The 20512-nt window shown below is 30.5% G+C and overlaps 2 protein-coding genes across 5 annotated transcripts; both read right to left on the reverse strand.

Moving 5' to 3' along the window:
- Positions 1-3077: 3077 nt before the first annotated feature.
- Positions 3078-11092, reverse strand: LOC139768816 (retinol dehydrogenase 11-like). 2 transcript variants are annotated; one of them, XM_071699393.1, is made up of 6 exons: positions 10928-11092; positions 9237-9318; positions 7216-7526; positions 6704-6832; positions 5730-5946; positions 3078-4628 (listed from the first exon to the last, which is right to left on the reverse strand). In XM_071699393.1, exons 1-6 carry the CDS (start codon positions 11034-11036, stop codon positions 4478-4480), a joined length of 999 nt encoding a protein of 332 aa, XP_071555494.1. In that variant the 5' UTR covers positions 11037-11092; the 3' UTR covers positions 3078-4477. The 2 variants fall into 2 exon arrangements, with proteins under 2 accessions (XP_071555494.1, XP_071555495.1); XM_071699394.1 differs by lacking the exon at positions 10928-11092 and adding an exon at positions 10279-10908.
- A 2047-nt stretch (positions 11093-13139) lies between these two features.
- LOC139768819 (retinol dehydrogenase 12-like) lies at positions 13140-18715 on the reverse strand. 3 transcript variants are annotated; one of them, XM_071699400.1, is made up of 6 exons: positions 18400-18715; positions 18033-18096; positions 16725-17029; positions 16005-16121; positions 15142-15358; positions 13140-14469 (listed from the first exon to the last, which is right to left on the reverse strand). In XM_071699400.1, exons 1-6 carry the CDS (start codon positions 18515-18517, stop codon positions 14319-14321), a joined length of 972 nt encoding a protein of 323 aa, XP_071555501.1. In that variant the 5' UTR covers positions 18518-18715; the 3' UTR covers positions 13140-14318. The 3 variants fall into 3 exon arrangements, with proteins under 3 accessions (XP_071555501.1, XP_071555500.1, XP_071555502.1); XM_071699399.1 differs by having other exon boundaries at positions 18033-18114; positions 18400-18714; XM_071699401.1 differs by having other exon boundaries at positions 18033-18114; positions 18646-18704.
- Between the last annotated feature and the right edge of the window lie 1797 nt (positions 18716-20512).

Raw genomic sequence — 20512 nt, forward strand, 5'->3', positions numbered from 1 at the left:
TTGAAATCGCATTTAATCGGCGTTGATTAACAAGAATGCATTCTCAGCGTCTGAATAGTAACAGCGTGAAATTTTGCGAAACGCCGGAAATATTTCTTGCACACGCATGACAGTGAAATTGCAGAGCGGGAAAACGTAGCGTAATGATCGCCTTCGTGATCGCTCTACGTGAACGCGAGGCGGCGAACATTACTAAACATGTGTCTTTAAGCGCCAATCGATGACCATGCCTGGGATATTTTCAAGAGAATCAAGGATATATTTTTTAAGATTCCTTCCTGTATGACTCAGGTTGTTAGACGAATCGATGACCAACGAAAAATAAAAGACGGTAAAAGATTTGCTGTTAAAGGCAACTTTATCTTTTTTATTGTAAATATTTTTTAGGCTATTGCTTTCTCCTTATTACACAAATTTCTTTAGTTTAGAAAACTTTACAATAAACCAAGAACATTATGCCGTTATCTGTCGCATTGCAAACTTAAAAAAGAATGATGATAGAATGCGAATAATGTAGAGACACACCACTATCTTCTTCTTCTATCACACGTGTGAAAATGTTGCTAAAGTGTGACGTACTGTGGGAATTCAGTAATTTCGGCGTTAATTATGCAAATGGGCTCGTACTGTGATTGTTATGGTTGGATAGCGGAATAATGTTCCATGGCAAACCGCCTACTTGTCGGATGGAACTAGATCTGGCATGCCTTCCACGACAAGCATGACGTAATTGCTGGACTTAAAATTTCGCGCCGTTACCGCACAGAATGCTATGCCAGATAAAGCGATGTGGGCGCGTTAATTTTTTTCTCGTCCTCGAAGACGCCTGCATATCCTTGTAGCCGGACATTCACCCGGGATCGTTGACCAGACAAAATCGAAAATTTAAGAAGATCGCAACCGATGACTCGAACAGAGATCCATTTTTATATCTTTATTCTCCATAAACGACATTCACAGCGCAAATTCTCAATCGATTCTTACGAGATTCAAATAGATAATGCTGCAAATTATAAAATACTTGAGAATTCATGGAGACTCACTGCATATTTACTTATCTTATCTCTTAATACGATAATGATACAATAAATGTCCCAATGAATTTTTTCTACGTAAAGTTAATTAAGTTCCTTGGCTAGAAACAATTTTTTCTTTGATATCTAAAAAGTTATTGTTCGTTTCGGAGAGAACGCTAATATAAATACAGGATGAAAAGTCATCAACTGCTATTTCAATCTCGCACAAAAAGATCCGTTTAAAATATCTTCATTCAATATATATATATAAGTCAATCATTACAACATCTATTTCACAAAAAGCTATCGCCTGCTCGACTGAACACAAACGCGGCGCAACTTCTTCGCAGACACTGTCATACGGAATGAAGAGCTTTGCCAGTAATATCTCCTAATAAAAAGATGTATTGTCTGATTTAACACGTGCGTCATCTTGCTAGAAAAGAAGCTTCGAGAATAAATAATCAAAGAGAATATATAGATATAGATATATAAGAGAAAGAAAAAGAGAGAAAGAGAACACAGCAGAAAGGTGATACAGCAAAAAGAAAGCAGTACAGATCCAATTCATAATGAAATAGATTAATCCTTTGATAGACGAAGCTTTTAAAATCAAGAATTATAAATAATATCCTATTATAGTGTTCCATATATATTTTATAGTTATATCTTATCACACACTTACACACTTACACACACACACAAACACACACACACACATATATATTAAGCGATTTTATAATAGGCACCATGGACGCATGTTAAGGCTTTTGATACTCTCATTGCTCCTGTTAGCGTAGAGGTGGGCCTCGATGAAACCGGTGATTGCATCATCGTTACTTCATGCTACTCTTTCAAGCATCGCGCGACCAGAGTAGCGCGACTCAATGCCGGGTTGCCTTCACTTTGGCCTTGCTCGCTTTTCGCGTTTACCTAGACCCGCGTATCATTGAAGCAGACCTCGTAATTATACGCATACCCACGTAACTTTTTAATAATTAGACTTATACTCATGGCTAACAAAACAGTCTCATCCATTCTTTTAAATTGTGCATCAAGAATTAATTTGCAATCAGAGCAGTCATACGTTTACGTGACTTGATGCCCTTCGTTTCTAGCGACGCGATATAATTAGCAAAACGCGTAGTACGACAGAGTTTCTACGTTAGATGTATATAAAGGCGATGTATAAAAATTGATAATATTTTTTATTCCTTTTCGAGAAAGTAATGATAAAATAAAATTTATAGACTTGGAAGGTACATTAATACTTTTATGCAATCTATACTTTTAGAAATAATATACACTTAGAAAGCGACATGGATGTGGATTGCCTGTCTCTCAATAATAATAGATTCCAAAAGCTTCAGCTAATAGATAATGCATTTTCTGCACCGATGCCGCGATGGAATCTTAATAACTCTGGTTCGATATAGTCAATGTTACTTGTATCGATTGATACGTGAGTTACCTGTCTAATGGAAGCCAGGTTTCGTCATGTACGAAAATAACTCGATGATTAGTGTATTTGTCCGATGCAAGCTACTTTAGAACATGCGTATCTTAAATAACGCGCGACACATCACGCGTATATTATATTATTAGACGCTTCCTGATGTGTTGCATCATCACAAGACATTTGAGTGTCAATGTTAAAGCGATTTCGCACTTATTGTTAGCTGCATAGCGTACATTACCAGTTCTTCCGTCGATAGTCGATACGCTTGCACATCGATGGTGGATGTTTCCGCCCGTCACCGACCTCTTTTAGGAGAAAGTATAAAATCACGATTATCCTGTGCATGGTCTCCCACGAACATTAATCACAGCGTTCTGTTTAAAAACGACGGCATCAGATTTATATTGTCAATCATAATCATGGAAATCGTGGCCTAAATCTAAGCAATATACGATTATAAACAAATAACAAGACTAAAAATCATTGAATTGGACATTTACTTGTAGAAAGTATTCTCCAGAAAAAACTTATAAATAATAGCTTAATAATAAGTTATGTTTAATTATAATTAGCATAAAAATAATAATTAATCAGTACGAAAGTCTCTTTTTATAGTTATTTATTTTCTCATTTGCAAACAACCAATGTACATTCAAATTTTATCTCTATTTCACCGAACTCGTTTTGTTCGCCTATCCAACGTACAATACATGCAACATGCATTTCTACTTTTATAATATAATATACGTATCTACAATATACGAAAACAAGTGCGGCAGAAATAGAACTACATAATAAGAAAAGATAACGTCATAATTGCAAATGTAATAGTTGTAACAATTGTGACAGCTTTAACATAAATTCTTATTTTAACTATGCACAAATTCTTACGCCAGCTATTTATTATTGGAGATACACTTTTTTTTACAAATGGGAAGCAATTAATAGCCGCGATAAGCACGGATGTTTATCAGTTTATGAGCTGTGGTAATCACCATTGTGTGCAGTTATTTTAAGATATTATATTATAGCGTCTTTCTTAAATGTATCATTCAAAACTATAAAATATTTACAGATGTCTGTTGAATAAAGGAGATCTAAATAAAGATTAAAACTGTTATTCTGAAATAATCGTAAATATTATATTTAAATAAAATACAAGAAGATAGTCTAAGTATCTTATATTATTAGATTAGAACATTAGAACCATTTAGTAATATATAATATATATCTAATCGTAGTAATATATAACATACATAAAGTATTAATTTAATTACTAACTTTTTACTTTTTACCATAACGATCTTTATAGGTCATCGGTCATAGGTCATTAAATGCAACAGAATCGCTGTTAGAAGTAATTGTGTGCCAAAGAATTCAAAGTCTAGAGAAATCTAATATTTTGTAAATGAGCTTGTAATAAGGTTAATAGCCATGTTTCTTGGTAAAATATAATGTTGAAATAATGTATCTCAAAATAAATGATCTGTAACATATTTTATAAGTCACCGAGTGTTTATCGAATTATATAGCTAAGAGTTTCTGTTGAAAAATAATTTAAACTAACAGCTAAGTTGCAAGAATTTTACACATATATGTTTTACTCTTGATACATTGTTATCTTATTGCAATTTATTTTTAAATATACAACACATTATAAGTAATTGTTTTGGACATTTAATGTTTAAAGTGTTCTTTTGTTATTATTATTATTATTATTCTCTTTCTTAGCAGTGACAATCGCATAGTATCTCAAAAAGAGACAGATGTAACATGTTAATTAATTTGTTAAAACACCTTATTTTGTTAAAACAACTTATTTTGTTAAAATATAGTAAGAATATTTATGCATCTTTATTAGATCGAATTTATATTTGTGAAAATTATTTATATTCTATCGCTATTCTTTATATCTTTATACGTCATATATATATTGTAAACATCTACCTAATGCGGCAGAAAAATCATGTGTGTTACCCATGACAATCCATTCAAAGAAATATTATTTATCAAGTTGGAGCGAGACAGTTTCCAAAAATGCAGAAAAGTCTTCATTTAATTCTAATTGTAGAAGCCGACAAGTGTAATTCCATAAATTTTTGGCTGCTTGGTCATTCCTTGCAATCGATTTTGGATTGGTAACACGGCATTCTCTATGAAAACCATAAATTGAATGGAATTATATGGCATATTCATTAAAAATATATATATAAATTTTATGTAAGGCCAATACAAATCTAAGGCGCGGATGTACGTGTAATTAAAAATTCAATGTTTTTTTCTTTTTCTCACTTATGTGTAATTTAACTATTCATGCGTACAGTTCTTTATCTAGTATACGGTTTTGATCTCTATCAATGTTTCCATTAGTCGACAATTTTAATTAAACTCTCAATCAGTTTTAAATTAAAAGTTTAATGATCGACATTGGTATCGAGACATCAAATAAAGAAATCTACTACGAATAAATTGCATGCAACGTGAAAAAAGAACGTCGAAATTTTTATCACTTGTACATTTGCGCCTTAACCTCGCATTTTATATTATAAATTTAGAGTTTATTAAATTATATTTATTAATATGTTAAAAACAAAACAGAGAACTTGAGTCGCCAGTGAATAATTAAGAATTAATAGAGGTATAATGTTCGACCCAACTGGCCAAATTTTATTGCTCAAAACAACGCTACGTTTCGACCGTGGATGACACCATTAACTTACAAAAGGACACGGAGAATCTTAACGTTCTCTACGAATATATTATAAAGGAAATATAATTGCTTTTCTCCTTCTTCGCTACTTCCCTCTCCACGACTTAGTTTGTAATTGACGGCACTGGCACTGGTCTATTTGTCAAGTTCGTCAGTTTGGATTTTACCACCGCACGGCTCTGACACAACGAATTATGTCGTTTAATAAGTTTTCTATTGTTTTAATTTCAACGCACAAATATGTAAGTTTCCTGTTTATATTATTTATAGAATTTTTTACATTCTTTTTATATTCTTTTATATTTATTGCGGAGCTCTCAACTTTGTTGCTTAGTTTTTAGATTCGACATAGTTTGGACATTATGTCTGACCAATCATTATTTGTGAGTACATACGCTTGAAAAGGACCGGAATCTACGGTCGAAACGTAGCGTTGTTTTGAGCAATAAAATTTGGCCAGTTGAGTCGAACATTATACCTCTATTAATTCTTTATTGATATGGTTTACAAAAAAAATGTTTGCTATCATATAGCTTGCCCTTACGAGTAATAGAGACCAGTCTCATTAGCTGTCTTTTCATCAACCGCACAGTATATTGTTGTTTGAGCTCCTTGTTCCGGATTTTTGATAAATGGGCGCATAATATATTGAACAAAAAACGTTGCACCCGGAATTATCGTCCTATTATAGTTTCGACTCAATTCGGTTCTTATGACACCAGGATGTAAAGAATATACGTTTATTCCGCTAATTTTCGCCTCTGAAATCAAAATATAAAAAATGGTAAAGGTTGCCTGATAATCAAGCATTTACAATATAATGAATAATAATAACTAATCTAAAATTCTTATTAATTTATAATTTATATTTTTTATTTACTTTCCTAGACGTAATAAACTCTAATTAAATATATTATTTAATTATCTTTCAAGATAATTTCAATCCGTCAAGAGAATTAATATCTAATTATATATGCCAAATTTATATTTTTTACGAATATAGAAAACGGGCTAACTAAGAACCAGGCGCGGTAAATAATGCGTGAACGTTTTATTTTTATTTCATTTTACATATCTTCCAACCTTGACTTTGCGCCGACTAAATTTGTCAGACTTGAAACACATACAGCTCCGGTTGGAGTAGTAAAAAATCCCCCTCGAATTCGAATCGATTTAATTAGGTGAAGGGGGGGGGGGGATTTTACTACTCCAACCGGAACTGTGTGTGTTTCAAGTCTGACAAATTTAGTCGGCGCGAAGTCAAGATTGGAAGATATGTAAAATAGAAACAGAAATAAACACCTTCACTGAATGAAGGAAGTTCCAGGTCCGAACCTGGAAATTCCTTCATTCCGTGATGCCCGTTCTAGACTGGAGGATGAGCCGCGAGTAGGATCATCCTCCAGTCTAGACGGGCATGAAGGTGTTTATTTTTATTTCTATTTTACATATCTTCCAACCTTGACCATTTTTTTTAGTTTTAATTCTTTTATATATACAATATTTCATTTTTCTCACCTTCCAATCGATGTGCAAGTTCCTTCGTAAATAATATGTTCGCCAGTTTGCTTTGCATATATGCCTTCCAAGGACGAATATACGAATATGATTTTTCCAGATTTATATCATCGTAATGTATTTGGCCAACTGCAATAGATATTATTTAATGACTAATTAGTATTTGATTACATTTACTATTTAATAATTTGATATATATTATACTAATTATGTATATTATTATATAATTACATATTAATAATACCTACAACAATAGAGTGTATAATATATTAATTAGATAATTTCCAAACAGTTTTTATATTATTGTACACAGAGAGTTTTCAAAATTCTAATTAATTCTTTATAAATAAATATTTTACTGCATATTCTACTAGCATTGCAAACGCGATCAATCTCAATCACGCAAAAAATACAATATTCTTACAACAATAATATAATAATATATAATACATTTAATAATCTTTTTCTTTTTATTTCTTACATCTAATTTCTCTGTTTTACTTTTTACGTACATATGTGAGCAAGCGATGATACGTTGACTATTCTGCAGCCAGGACCGGACGATTGCATTTTCGGTAATAATAACAACGTCAAGAGGAAATGTCCAAGATAATTCGATTGCAGCTGTATCTCGAATCCATCCTCAGTTATCTCATACGGAGTGAACATCATACCGGCATTATTTACCAGTATATGAATGGCCGATTCCTCTCTCAATAACATTCTAGCGCATTTTCTTACGCTTTTAAAGCTAGAGAGATCCAGCTGATAAACCGCAAAGTTGCCTAGCTTATTTTTGTCTTCCAACAGTTTACTGTGAGCGCTGAATGTTAACAAGCACAATGATTACTGTATTTGATTTCCTTTCGATACAGTCTATAATATACTGTTGTAACATTTAACAATGTATTATATTAACCCTCCGTCTGTATACGTGGGTCTACGGCGTCCGAGCCAAAATGATATCTGCAATTGTAAAACTTGCAAGCCTGCCAAAAAGTATTGAATAAACGATGTTTATCAAAATAATTATAAAATCGTCAACTACAATGTAGACAGACGTTTTAAAGTTTTTCAGATTTTTTTAAATACTATAAAGTAAGGAAAAATAGCGTCAAATGTGACAGACTCACGTATACGCTTCGAGGGTGCAAAAAAAACGTATACAGACGGAGGATTAATACAAGTATTATACTAATAAAAATATATTAATATTAATACAAATAGGTAATTGCATATTATAATAGCTCCAACCTCACGGATTTCAAAGCCTTTACGTATATTGTCAAGGACACGATCCTGAGTAACGCGCAAAAAGTTTTAGCCGTCACTCGACGGCTTTTTATTAGAAAGTTATTAACAAAAGAAATTTGTAATATATAATAATTATCCTGAGTACTAAAAAACATAAATGACTAAAACTTTTTAAACTTTAAACGTTACTCAGATGATTAAAATCCGTGAGATCGGAGCTAATATGCATAATTACCAATCTAATTTATCATTGAATTACAAAAAAGATTTATAACAAATATTATATTGTTACATAAGTTTTTAAGTAGTTATGATATTTTCAATATTTTTACATTTTTATAACATTAATAGGTTCGCAATATTTCTTTTTTTTAATCAGTCAAATTTGTTCTTAACAAACAAAAAAGTTTTTAATTTCTTGCACTAGTGTTTTATTCACAGGCATACATGCCCAAATCGTCCAAATCAATTAACAGCAAACATTTACTTTGAAATTATTTCTATAAAAATTTTAGACAAACTGCATGCAATTATATAGTGCATATACAGTGTACATACATAAGACTGATAAGAGTTTGCAATAAACGCACTTATTTGCATATGATATAATACAGAGTAGCGCAAACAGTTTTTGTAATTGTATTTTGCAACTAATGGTCATGGTCAATGGACTATTCATAGTCCGTTCTTATTTCATGACGGTCTTATATAATGTCTTAAGATGCTAAGACGGTTCTGTGATTGGTTTATAATATCTTAAGATTGTGCTTAAGGCGGTCTTAAATAGAAGATCTGACTATAAATACCGACCTGTTTTTTATGTTTGAGACCGATTTTTTGTGCGCCACGCGCTTGCTAACTAAGAAATAATTTGCATAGTAATAGTTGCATAGTACTTATGCAACATACGATGTGCTACGCGCGTTATTCCAGCGTAAAAACTCCAATTAAACTTACCAACTTTAATTATAACTGTTTGTGATAACATAATATATTGTGTATAATGCAAACACAAATATTATCAAGTGCAAAACAATCTTATCAAGCTCAACATGATAAAAATTTAAAATTAGTTACATGACATCTAATATTTCCAACTCACTTTAAAATGTTGAGATTTCCGTGATAAAATAAACGTAACATTATAAAATGGATTTAGCATCGTCGAAAAGACGCAACAATAAAATTCAATAATTTTAAGTTTTATACATGTCGAAGTAAGTTTTGTGTAACACATTAATGCATGCAAGCTTAGTATATTGCAATTTTGTATATTTACCTCGGAAATGGATTACGCTTTATATCTTCAATCGCGGCCTTTGCTTTCTCAACGTTCCGACAGGCTAAGATCACTCTCGCGCCTAAATGGAAAATTTATATCTATATAATTATTTGTATGCAATTATTTAAATGCTCTTATATTATTTATTTATAAACACAGAGAAAAAATATCTTTAGTTTTAACGTGGAAATCTTGAAATGAGATTATATTGCGTTAAACGAAGAAAACTTTATTGAATGAAGTCATTTGAAATAAAAAATGGAAATAAGAAGTCTTATATAAGAATATATAGATTGTATTGCGTTAAACGAAGAAACTTGATTGAATAAAGTCATTTGAAATAAAAAATGGAAATAAGAAGTCTTATAAGAAGATATAGATTGTTTCGTATATAAGCAAGATCACTATAATCTTCTTCTAAGAATTTCAACTTTCTATTTCAACATATTTTTCTTGGTTGATCTATATAATGACTTCTTTCAACCAATATAATCTCATTTCAAGATTTAAAAAGTTTAGTTTCACGTTGAAACTAAAAATATTTTCAAATCATGAATATTCTTTTTCTCTGAGAGCAATGTTGTGTACTCGCAATGGTATGTACTGCAATGTAGAACGGATTTACATCAGACTTTCACTAAGTAGAAAGCTAACGAAAATTAAATCCAACAAGAAAGGTGTGAATAATTCTTGCATTTTGAATCAGCTGAATCTTGAAAGAGAAAGAGAGGGAAAGAGAGACAAGATATATGAGAAAAATATATATATTATTTAATTGATAAATCTAGAGAACTTGAAAGGAGATTATCCTCTAATTGATAAACATATAATAAAAATTATCAAGAATTTCTAAATTGATCATAAACAGTTACATTTATTAAATATAATATATATTATAAATAATATATTATATATTTAATGCTATAATGTATAATATTATAAGAATATAATTTTCAATATTATAATATTATAAATAAAATAAAAATAAACATTTTTATTTAAAAAAAGGAAAATTTTTCTTTTTCTTGTGTTAACATACATATTAGCTGGAGGCATTTTACTGACATGTGTGATTGACATGTCACTATCATTCGATTTTAAAATTTAGATTTAAACAAGCATATAATGCTATTTTAATCAATATTTTGTCGCAAGTCAGATTTCACAGCAATTGTTTCGTTTCTCAGTTAAGTACATTATCAATTGATCTTTAATCAAGATATGATAATATCTGCATTTTCTTATTTTACAATAAGACGCTCTAAAGGTAACGACTATAAATACCAATTTTAAAACAAAACTGCGTATAAGCTGCGTTCACGCCGAGTCACATACCCCAGTAACCATCTGAAATCTACATATATAATAATAGTATGTGACGTAACTATAGATTCTCAGTACTGGTACTGCAGTGAATGTTAATAATCAGTACACTGTAAGGCACAAACATATGTCCATGTAAAGAATATTGAATAGACTTTGTTCTAATAATACTTTCTTTGTTAAGCATCGGAGAAAAAACGGATTAAAATTTTTTGATTTGTTTTTCATTAAAGAATAACATTTTGTACAATTAATAAATGTATCTGATATATACATGCACTCGCGCTCGGAGACACAAACATATAAGCAAGCACGTTAAAATCACTACTTTCACTCATTTTGTTGATTAAAAATTAATTATTTACCTCTTCTGTAAAAATCTCTAGCAGTTTCCCTGCCGATTCCGGTGTTCGCACCTGTTATAATGGCAATTTTGCCATCCAAACGCACCTGACTAGTGCATAACGTCTGCATCTTTACTTTTCTTCTACTGCAATCACTGAACTGACTGAAACTCCTGTCTCGACGTTCGTGCAATATTGAACGTCATGTGGTGGAAGTAAGTAGGTGAGGTAGGTGAGAGAGGAGAGTTAAATTTGTAGAAGTGGGGCCTCGTTTAATAGAAAAACTGTACACTGAGAATAAAATTGCTCAAAAAAATTAATTGTATGTAAATTGCATACACACACACACATACACACACATGTATAATTTGGAAATTGATACTTTAGTTTCACACGTGAAATAACATGGAAATACGCGAATTATTTTTTATTCTTTCACAATATGTAACATTAATCTCTAACTTTAAACTCACAATCAGCTTTAAAATTTCTAATTTCTCACTACAATTGTATTGAATTATGAACTGAAATATTATTTGTCTTGAGTTTTTATCTAGTATTATACATTGAAATAAATTAATTTTCTTTACATGTTTGTTATCTTATATTTAATAGAAAGTATTTACGTACTCGTACTATTTCTTATTAATGTTTAAATTGATAGATAGTTGTAAATTTTGTTCAACAAACAATAAAATACATATACAATAAAAATGTAAAATCCATTTTAGATGATTAAGAATTCGTGTTGAAACTCCAAATAATGTTTCATTTGTAATTTTATGTGCCATATGTAATATGACAAACAATTAAAAATTCAAAATGTGCGCATACACACTCATAAAATGCACATATGTGTGTTTATCTAAATCATAGACCTTATTGATATGAACTGGTAATTGTCTATAGTTTCTGTATTAGAAGGAGCGTACGAAGGAGGTTAGAGAGAGGGGACCATCTTTTTCTCTTTTCATACTTCCGGACACTTTAGAGAGAGAAGTATCATTCTCTCTCTTTTCCTCTTTCCGTACTTCCGGATACTTTAGAGAAAGAAGTACGTTACGCTAAATATTTTGCCAGTCCATATCTATAAGATCTATGATCGAAACACATAATAAATTAGATTTAGAAAGATGTCAGATTTCTACATCAAAATCTGATGCTACTTATATTAATTACTTAAAATCGTGGCGGCTTCAGACACGTGTAAGTAAAATCATTAAATAATTTTTTAATATATAATAACTAGAAAATAGTTTTTCGGCAATGTCTTAGCAATTTAAAATAATAAAGATGTGCGATAAAATTAAGGAGGTTCCGTCGCTACAAAAAAATGCAGCCAGTTTTATGAAATTTTAATATGTTGTTCTGGAATGCAAATGATAAGGAAAAAAAATATACACATGTAACTTAATAATTTACAAATAAATGAGTGAAAGAAAGGGAAAGGTTACCGCACATTTCGTAGAAAAATTAATTATTAAAGCATAAATTGCTTGATTTTTCGTCTGCTAGACTGCCACGGTCGTGAACGACGTGAACAGCAGCACGCACTATACACGCGGCGACCAATCAGAGCAATCCCCTTCATGCCGGGATTACGATGAATTTAACGTAACGGGACGCGACGGGATGCGAAGTAACGTAAAACCTAAACACATTGTTTTTATATGCGGCTGATTACGATCGACTTTACGTAACGTGACGTGACGTGACTCTTTCAGCATTGTGATGCGGCTGCATTCAAGCTCAAGAGTGGCATTTGACATATCCATCAGTCAAAATTAAATTGAAAAATTAACAATGCACACAGCAGAATTTAACCTCCTTAATGTATTTATGCAAGAAAAAACATGATTTTTTTGTTTTTGCATAATTTAATTGAATTATAGTGAAAGATTAAAACGACTCATTACAAATGCTATCATAAATTATTTTATTAAATATATACGTCCGCGCGTATATATATTTAATAAACACACACATATATGGTTTTTTATCTTTACTTATATTGAAATTATATAATATCAAAAAGATATTCATATATTCTTTTATACTCCTTTTTATATTGAATTGTAATATCAAGAAATTCTTAACGTAAAAAAATATATATTATAGTATATATCCTTCTCTCTCACAGAATTTTGCCAGAACTGTCGAATTGTTGCGGCTAGACTCTGATTAGAGGGACTCTATTATAGTGGTAAAAAAGATAAAAAGAAACATTAAGTAATATATGTCAAAATTTCAAATTTTATTTGTGATTAGAATTATATTACAAATAATTAATTTAATTTCTCTAAATCAAATGCGCGCGCAAAACATAAAAACTTTACGATATATAATTAAAATTTTATCAGTAAAATGTTAAGAATGGTAACTATTAAAAATTAAATTAATATTAATTATTTGAATTTTTTTAAAATTTGTAACTTACTTTACTATCTTTATAATTTATCTTATAATCCATGGCAAGAATGTTATTTCCGGGGCCCCTCAATTTGATAGGTGTATTTGATAGATCTTTTGCTAAGAAAAAGAATGCCGCAAACCACAATGTGTTACGATGCATAGTTTTCGAGATATCAATTTATATATAATCTATCATATAAATAATATACACAGAATTAGCAGTGACCCCTACGCAACTCTAACACCTGCTCCCCCCCTACCTTTCACTCATAACATTTATTTCATACTACTCTCTTTGTTTGACGTGTTATTATTATTCAAACGTGTATAATAGTATACAAGTCTAGTGTACACTAGGCAGTGTAGAATTTAGTATCAAAATGTCGCTACCGAAATGGGTCTCCTACAATTTTTTTTATTGTATATCGCCACAAATATTCACACAGATGATCGACTAACTTATATTGTTTAATACCACCTCTACTTAAACGAGCACATAAAGCACGCCACGAACCCATGTGGCACCTCGTTTCGCGTGAAAAGTGTATGCGTGGAGGCATTAGGTTCCGCCCCCCTGTGGGGGGCTCCACTATATACTTTTAAACTAGACACATAGTGTGCCTTACAAAGTACATGCGTGAACTTTCCACGTGTGGTAAATTGCAAACCCATGTATTACCGTACAACAATATTGCTATTATTATATTTAAAAATCGATATCTCGAAAACTATACATCGTAGCGCATTGTGATTTGCGGCATTCTTTTTCTCAGTGAAAGATCTATCAAACACACCTATGAAATTGAGGGGCGCCGGAAATAACATTATCCCCTAATCCATCTTATAATCAATCTTTACAACTTATCTATTTGTTAAAAAAACATGTTTTCTATTCTTACTTACTTCAAATGTACACATAATAATTAGCCAACGAAAGTACATTTAATTTAAACAATACATTATTTTAAACTTAATGTATGTTAAATACTAATTAAATACATTATTTAGCAATTTGATGCGAAACAGTTGTCAAAAATCTGAGGAAGTCTGTATCAGGTTCCAACTTCAGAAGCTGACAGGTTTGATTCCATAAATTTTCAGCAATTTCATTATCTCGTGCTCGCCACTGTGGAGTCGCAACGCCGCATTCCCTTCATAAGGATAAAAAATAATGTAAAAAAAATCTGTTATAAAATATATTAAAATAAAGAAGAAAAATATTGAAATATTTTCTTTTTCTTGCAGTTATTCAAATACAAATGTTGAAATGTGTAAAATTGAGATTTTAAAAGATTTTATGCGATTAAATTTGTAATGACAAATGTGAAGCAACACATTTATATTTTATTGAAATCATATTATATGAAACATTATATATTCTGAAATATTGAGGGATTATTCTATTGCACATTATACTTCGCGGATAATTTTATTTAATGTAAGTAACACTGGAAAAGAAACGCGCCGCAGGCGGAACTCCTTCCCCGCCTATACAGACGTATCAGCAAATTACTTCCCTTAGTATTGATACAAAAAATATCAAAATTCGGAAAAAACCCTATTTTGAATAATTACCAACACTTTTAACTGGCCCAACTCAGTGAGAACTAATTTTGCTTAGTAAAAATTGTTAACAGATTTTAACAAATCTATTTTTTGGTCAGATCTAGTTTTTACTGACAGTCCATTGTTATTTTTAGAATTTGATTAGTTAATACCAGTATTGATGAAATTCCTCTGATAAAACTAGTTTTGACCAATTAAATCGGGTATTGACGGAATTCTGGTTCTGACGGTATTTAACATATATACTTTTTTCTTACCTATAATAGAGACCAGTTTCGTTAGCTGCCTGTTCGGCCACTGAACAATATATAGTCGTTTGTGCACCTTGTTCAGGATTCTTTAAAAATGGTCGCAGAAGCGATCGAAAACCAGTGCTTGCACCTGGAAATACTGTTGTGCTAAAATGTCTACCTAATTCTGTCGTTATAACTCCGGGATGCAAAGAATATACATTTATTCCGTAAATGTGTGCCTCTGAAAAACGTACGTATTCTAATTTATAAACTGTCCTTGCAATGATAGCACTAAAATATAAAAGGAGATGCAAAAAGTCTCTATATATCCTTCTTTATTTCTACAGATTATTTCATCGCTTTGCACATTACTTTTCAAGAGCAGAGTGATTAAATTGGAATTAATTTTTTTTTTTTTTTGGCAAAAAAGAACAATGGAAGTCATCATCTGTTGCAATCTTTAGCTTTATATTTTTGTAATTGAGTCTTAAATCTCTATTAAAGTAAACTCCACGTAAAAAAAATCAACTAAAAAATGTAATTTTACAATCTACTTAATTCCTTAAAATTTTTTATTTATAAAAACTTTTCCTCCTCAATTTCTTATAATATATCTAAAAAACTATTAGTATGTGACATTCTTGTTAAAAAAGGAATTGTTTTCAAACTGACCAAAAAATCAGAAAAAAAACAAAAAAGTATCAGTAAGTAACGTTTGAAAATTGGGACACTATAGAAATTAATATCTAAGCTAGCAAAAAACTTACGGTCCGTTTTTGTAATTAATTGAAGTTAATGTGCCACTTTGATGCACGGCTTTAAGTCATGCTATATAATATTCAAATTCTGTACAATATTTGCAGCTTGTAATAATTGTTTTTGTATACCTTTTAACCGACGAGCGAGTTCCTTGGCGAACAATACGTTCGCTAGCTTACTTTGTGCATATGCTTTGAAGGGAGTGTATGTTTTCTCCAAATTTAGGTCCTCATGCACAGCGCCAACTATATTACAATAATAGCCATCACTATTAGCTATTTCTTTCTATTGTTATATATCACGGAGAAAAAAGATTTGCTGATACAGTAAATATTGAGCTGTTACAGCAAATTTCGTTAGTTATTATCAATAGCAAAAAAAATTCGTGTTAAGAAAACTAATTTTATTTAGTGAAATAAAACTTTAAATTTACAAATTATTTTAAGTAGTAACAAATTTACTATATTTCTTTTTGCTATTCTCTGATTTTGTTTATTTTTATATCAACATTTTATACAGCAACAATTTTGTCGTCATAGCAAATGCATTTTTTATAGATAAGACTGTTTGCCTTAACAGCAAATTAACATAAATAAATATATTTTATAAAATTTTTCTATCTTTCCAGCAAAACAAATCTTACTGTAACATTAAACTATCGTAACAAAATTTGTTTGTCCTCTCAAGAAATATATAATAGCAGTAACTATTTTTTGCTGCAATAGCTAAATTATTTTTCTTCCATGATAACATTACGCGTTATGACCTAAACGTGTATTATTAACATATATTATAATTATATTTGTGTAATGTATAAACTTAACTAGAATGTTATTAATTTTACGTACACGTGTGCATACACGACGAAACATTCAATATTCTACAACCATAACCGGAGGATTTCATTTTTGGCAGTAGCAGGAGCGTCAGGAGAAAGTGACCAAGGTGGTTTGTTTGCAGCTGCAAGTCGAATCCATCTTCGGTCTTTTCTTGCGGGCACATCATCACACCAGCGTTATTTATCAGCAAGTGAATGGCTGATTCATTTTTCAACAAATTCTCAGCACATTCTCTTACGCTTTTTAGGCTGCACAGGTCCAAACGATAGATCGCGAGTTCACCCGGATTACCTTGAAACTGTTCCTTATCTGCCCTGAAAATTATCATATATTATTACACATATACGTATTGTGTGTGTAATTAATACAATTATATAAATGTGTGTTAATTATATTAAATGTATATCAAGTGTGTATATGTATATTAACTATGTTTATATTAATATCTCAGAACCGTAGATTATAACAATTATATTTTATATTTTATGACATAACTGACATCTCATTAAATATTGAGTAATTTTATGGAATAAAATCATGTTTGCTAATTTTGCAAACTGTTCTATTATTTCTCTATCGTGACTTCGTCACGATAAACATAGAAAAAAAATAATTTATTTTTCCAAGAACTTCATAATTATTATACAAAGAAAAGTATCGACCATACATTATTTAAAAAAAAAAATTAATTTATAAAGCAAAGGCGCTATTAAAAGTACAAATTTTTTAAAGTGCCTAATTTCTTGGAAGCGTAGAAAAACTTTTATCTTCTTCCTGTTTTCCCTTCCAGATCACATATGTTTCGCCTTAAACATTATGCTTATTACTATTCTTAATTTAAGTAAACCCACTTTTTCCTAGTTGCTTGGTAGACGATAGGATTTCTTAAGAAACTTCGATTTACTTAGTCAAACAAGATTACATCTTATCCTATTAGACCTACTTATTTGACGGCCTCTTTACAGTGCCTTGCAAATTAATTATACCGGAAATTCTTGTTGAAGACAAGTACCTCGGTATAATTAAAGAGTTTTATGTCAAATACTCGAAAATATCTTACGATAGCAATATAATATATGTAACGATACATTAAATAATGAGAATTCTCTGAGAAAAATGACAATAATATTATTGCTGAATTGTATTTACGAAAAATTATGAAATATAAGAATTGTATTAAACATATAAGTAGTGATAATTATGAATTACTGATTACCTATAAGCTCACCATTAATCGATAAGTTAGGAATAATTTCAAGCAAATTATAAATTCTATTCGTCAACAATAGTGCATATTTATATAATAACTTTACTTACTTTGAGGGAGGATTTCTTCTTATATCTTCGATTGCGTCGTTTGCTTTTTGCATATCTCGACAAGCTAAAATTACTCTTGCTCCTAAATATAAATATTCATATATTCAAATGTATGAATACTATAATTTCTCGTACCAAGTTATGCTAAAATACCATCAAACTGGTATATGTTATAATAATAAATATCGGCTTCAGACAACAAGAGATATAAATTCAGTTTATAAGCATGAGACTTACACATATTAAGAATTTATAATTTCTTTGCGATAAAACTAATTAGATAAAATCAACAAATCCAATCTAACGAATAATCATTTCAAGAAATTATCAATTTCTGTTGAAATTTGTCAAATTAACGTAGAGTTACCTCTTCTATAGAGATCTCTAGCGGTCTCCTTGCCAATTCCTGTATTCGCTCCCGTTATAATTACGGTCTTACCGACGAGTCTTGCTTTACTGTTACACTGACTATGAAACGGCCACATTTTCGCGATATCTCTTTTACACGGCTTCACGACGCGCACCGCTTTTAAAACGTAACTGTCTACACTGTCTACAGCAACCAGCTGACTTTTATACGGCTTCACGACGCTTTTAAAACGCAATTACCTACACTGCCTACAGCAACCAGGTGATTGTACGCGAATGCCAAGGTCGTCCACTGAAGTAGTCAGAAGAGTCTGATGGAGATTTACACGTTAGGATACTTATATATAAAGTTATAAAGAGGGAGAGGGGGGAGAGAGAGAGAGAGAGAGAGAGAGAGAGAGAGAGAGAGTGTGTGTGTGTGTGTGTGTGTGTGTGTGTGTGTGTGTGTGTGTGTGTGTGTGTGTGTGTGTAAATAGTAATAAATAATATCTAATATCACATATTTTAGAAGTGTATGCTATTTATTATAAGAAAAACCTCATACGAAATTAAGTTATATATACGTGGATCCGAACATTTCTTTTCCGATATGTTATAATTAATAATAATAATGTTAATTATAATTATTTCTTTTGTTTGTTCGCTATTTTATTATTAACCAAATATAGTTTACCATATTAGAAACTAGAAATTAACTTGAGCTACCTAAATAATTCTAAATGATTCCTATATAATTTTACACTATGTTTTACCATATAATATCCTAAGTGTATTTTGCGGTTTAATTAATATCAAATTTCTGCATTAAATTATTAAAATAATTTTAATATACTGAAATGTCAAGGTCGCAATATTTGGAAATGCCTAAAATTGATGGTCAATATTGCATAACAATTATTGCGTAGTTAAAATTTATGTAATTTTTTTTCTGTATTTAACAATGGCTTTTCAACACTAGTAGATAATAAAGAACCGCAATTCGCTTGTTAAGCTGACTCGTTGTTTCTTTTCTTTTCGTTGCTCACGGTTATATTTCTTTATATACATAATTTCATAATCGGGTCGGCTGCTGTTCGGGCCGCAACAAAGAATTGTTATAAGTTTGTACATATAAAAGTATAATTTCTACTTTTTGTTTAGAAATAAACTTAGATTTACAAAAAATTTTTCAACAAAATCTCATGAAACTCTTTATATCCTGTTAATTCTCGTGTTTTCCAACTTTAATTAAGCATAAGTATATTATAATAATAAGTTTAATATGTAAGAAAGAAAAGAAACGAAGGAAGAAAGCTATAAAACTTATGCATCATACATCATAGCATTTTACATTTTACACTTTTGTTAAAATTAATAAAAACTTATTATTAATTTTAAAAAAGTAGTAAAAACTTTTTGATTGAATAATTGTTCTATCTTTTTTTATAAACAAAATATACAGTTTGCCTAAAATGGGCTATTGGCGCACAGTATTGAAACATTTGCCGTTTTTGTTATTATATGACCTGTTCAGTTACTATAGTCTTAATACTTATTCATTATTACCTTCATCGTCAAAACTGTGAGAAAATGATAATCTAATTATTTGAAGTATAAAAGTAGACCTCAGATTTTAGATATATGACAATTATAGTCAAAAGTAAAACGAAAATTTTAATTCAGGTATGAAGAGAATTAATAAGATATAAAGAGTTGGGGTCAAAAAATTATACGCTCACGTATACGTAAGTGGCATATATTACGCTATTTTCTCCTATTAATTTTCATAAGGAAATTGCTTATTAAGCTGTATAAGCTAAGTGCGCAATTCATTATAAATCCGAGCTCGAGAATTTGTAGATCTAATCGTATAAAATTTATATGATATTTCTAATATTATCGCGAATTTTACTTTTTTGTGTTGTATAATTAATTTCTACGGAATATTATTATAAAACATAGGGAATTTTCGAAAATTTAACCAAGATCTCTCTCGGAAATATCATAGAAAATTTAAAAAGTATTATTATACAAAATAAAAAAAAATATATATAGGGGAGACCGGGGCTAAAAAGTCTACGGGGTAAATACGTCTAATCAAATATCTCGGAACCTGTATATTGTGCGAACTC

The sequence above is a fragment of the Temnothorax nylanderi genome, unplaced genomic scaffold (assembly GCF_030848795.1).
Source record: "Temnothorax nylanderi isolate EJ_2023f unplaced genomic scaffold, tnyl_v1.0 TNYL_tig0018_pilon, whole genome shotgun sequence".
Classification (NCBI taxonomy): Eukaryota; Metazoa; Arthropoda; class Insecta; order Hymenoptera; family Formicidae; genus Temnothorax; species Temnothorax nylanderi.

Bases quoted from the DNA above. Each gene is read 5' to 3' on its own strand.
- LOC139768819 (XM_071699399.1), bottom strand. From the start codon at position 18,517: ATGTGGCCGTTTCATAGTCAGTGTAACAGTAAAGCAAGACTCGTCGGT. The intron at 17,030-18,032 runs GTAAGTAAAGTT...GATAATTTTCAG, and splicing joins AGAAGAAATCCTCCCTCAAA to GGCAGATAAGGAACAGTTTC. The intron at 14,470-15,141 runs GTAAGAAAAAAG...ATCCTTATGAAG, and splicing joins GAAACTGGTCTCTATTATAG to GGAATGCGGCGTTGCGACTC.
- LOC139768816 (XM_071699393.1), bottom strand. From the start codon at position 11,036: ATGCAGACGTTATGCACTAGTCAGGTGCGTTTGGATGGCAAAATTGCC. The intron at 6,833-7,215 runs GTACGTAAAAAG...TATCTATTGCAG, and splicing joins ATCATCGCTTGCTCACATAT to TTGGCCAAATACATTACGAT. The intron at 5,947-6,703 runs GTGAGAAAAATG...TTTTGATTTCAG, and splicing joins ACTTGCACATCGATTGGAAG to AGGCGAAAATTAGCGGAATA.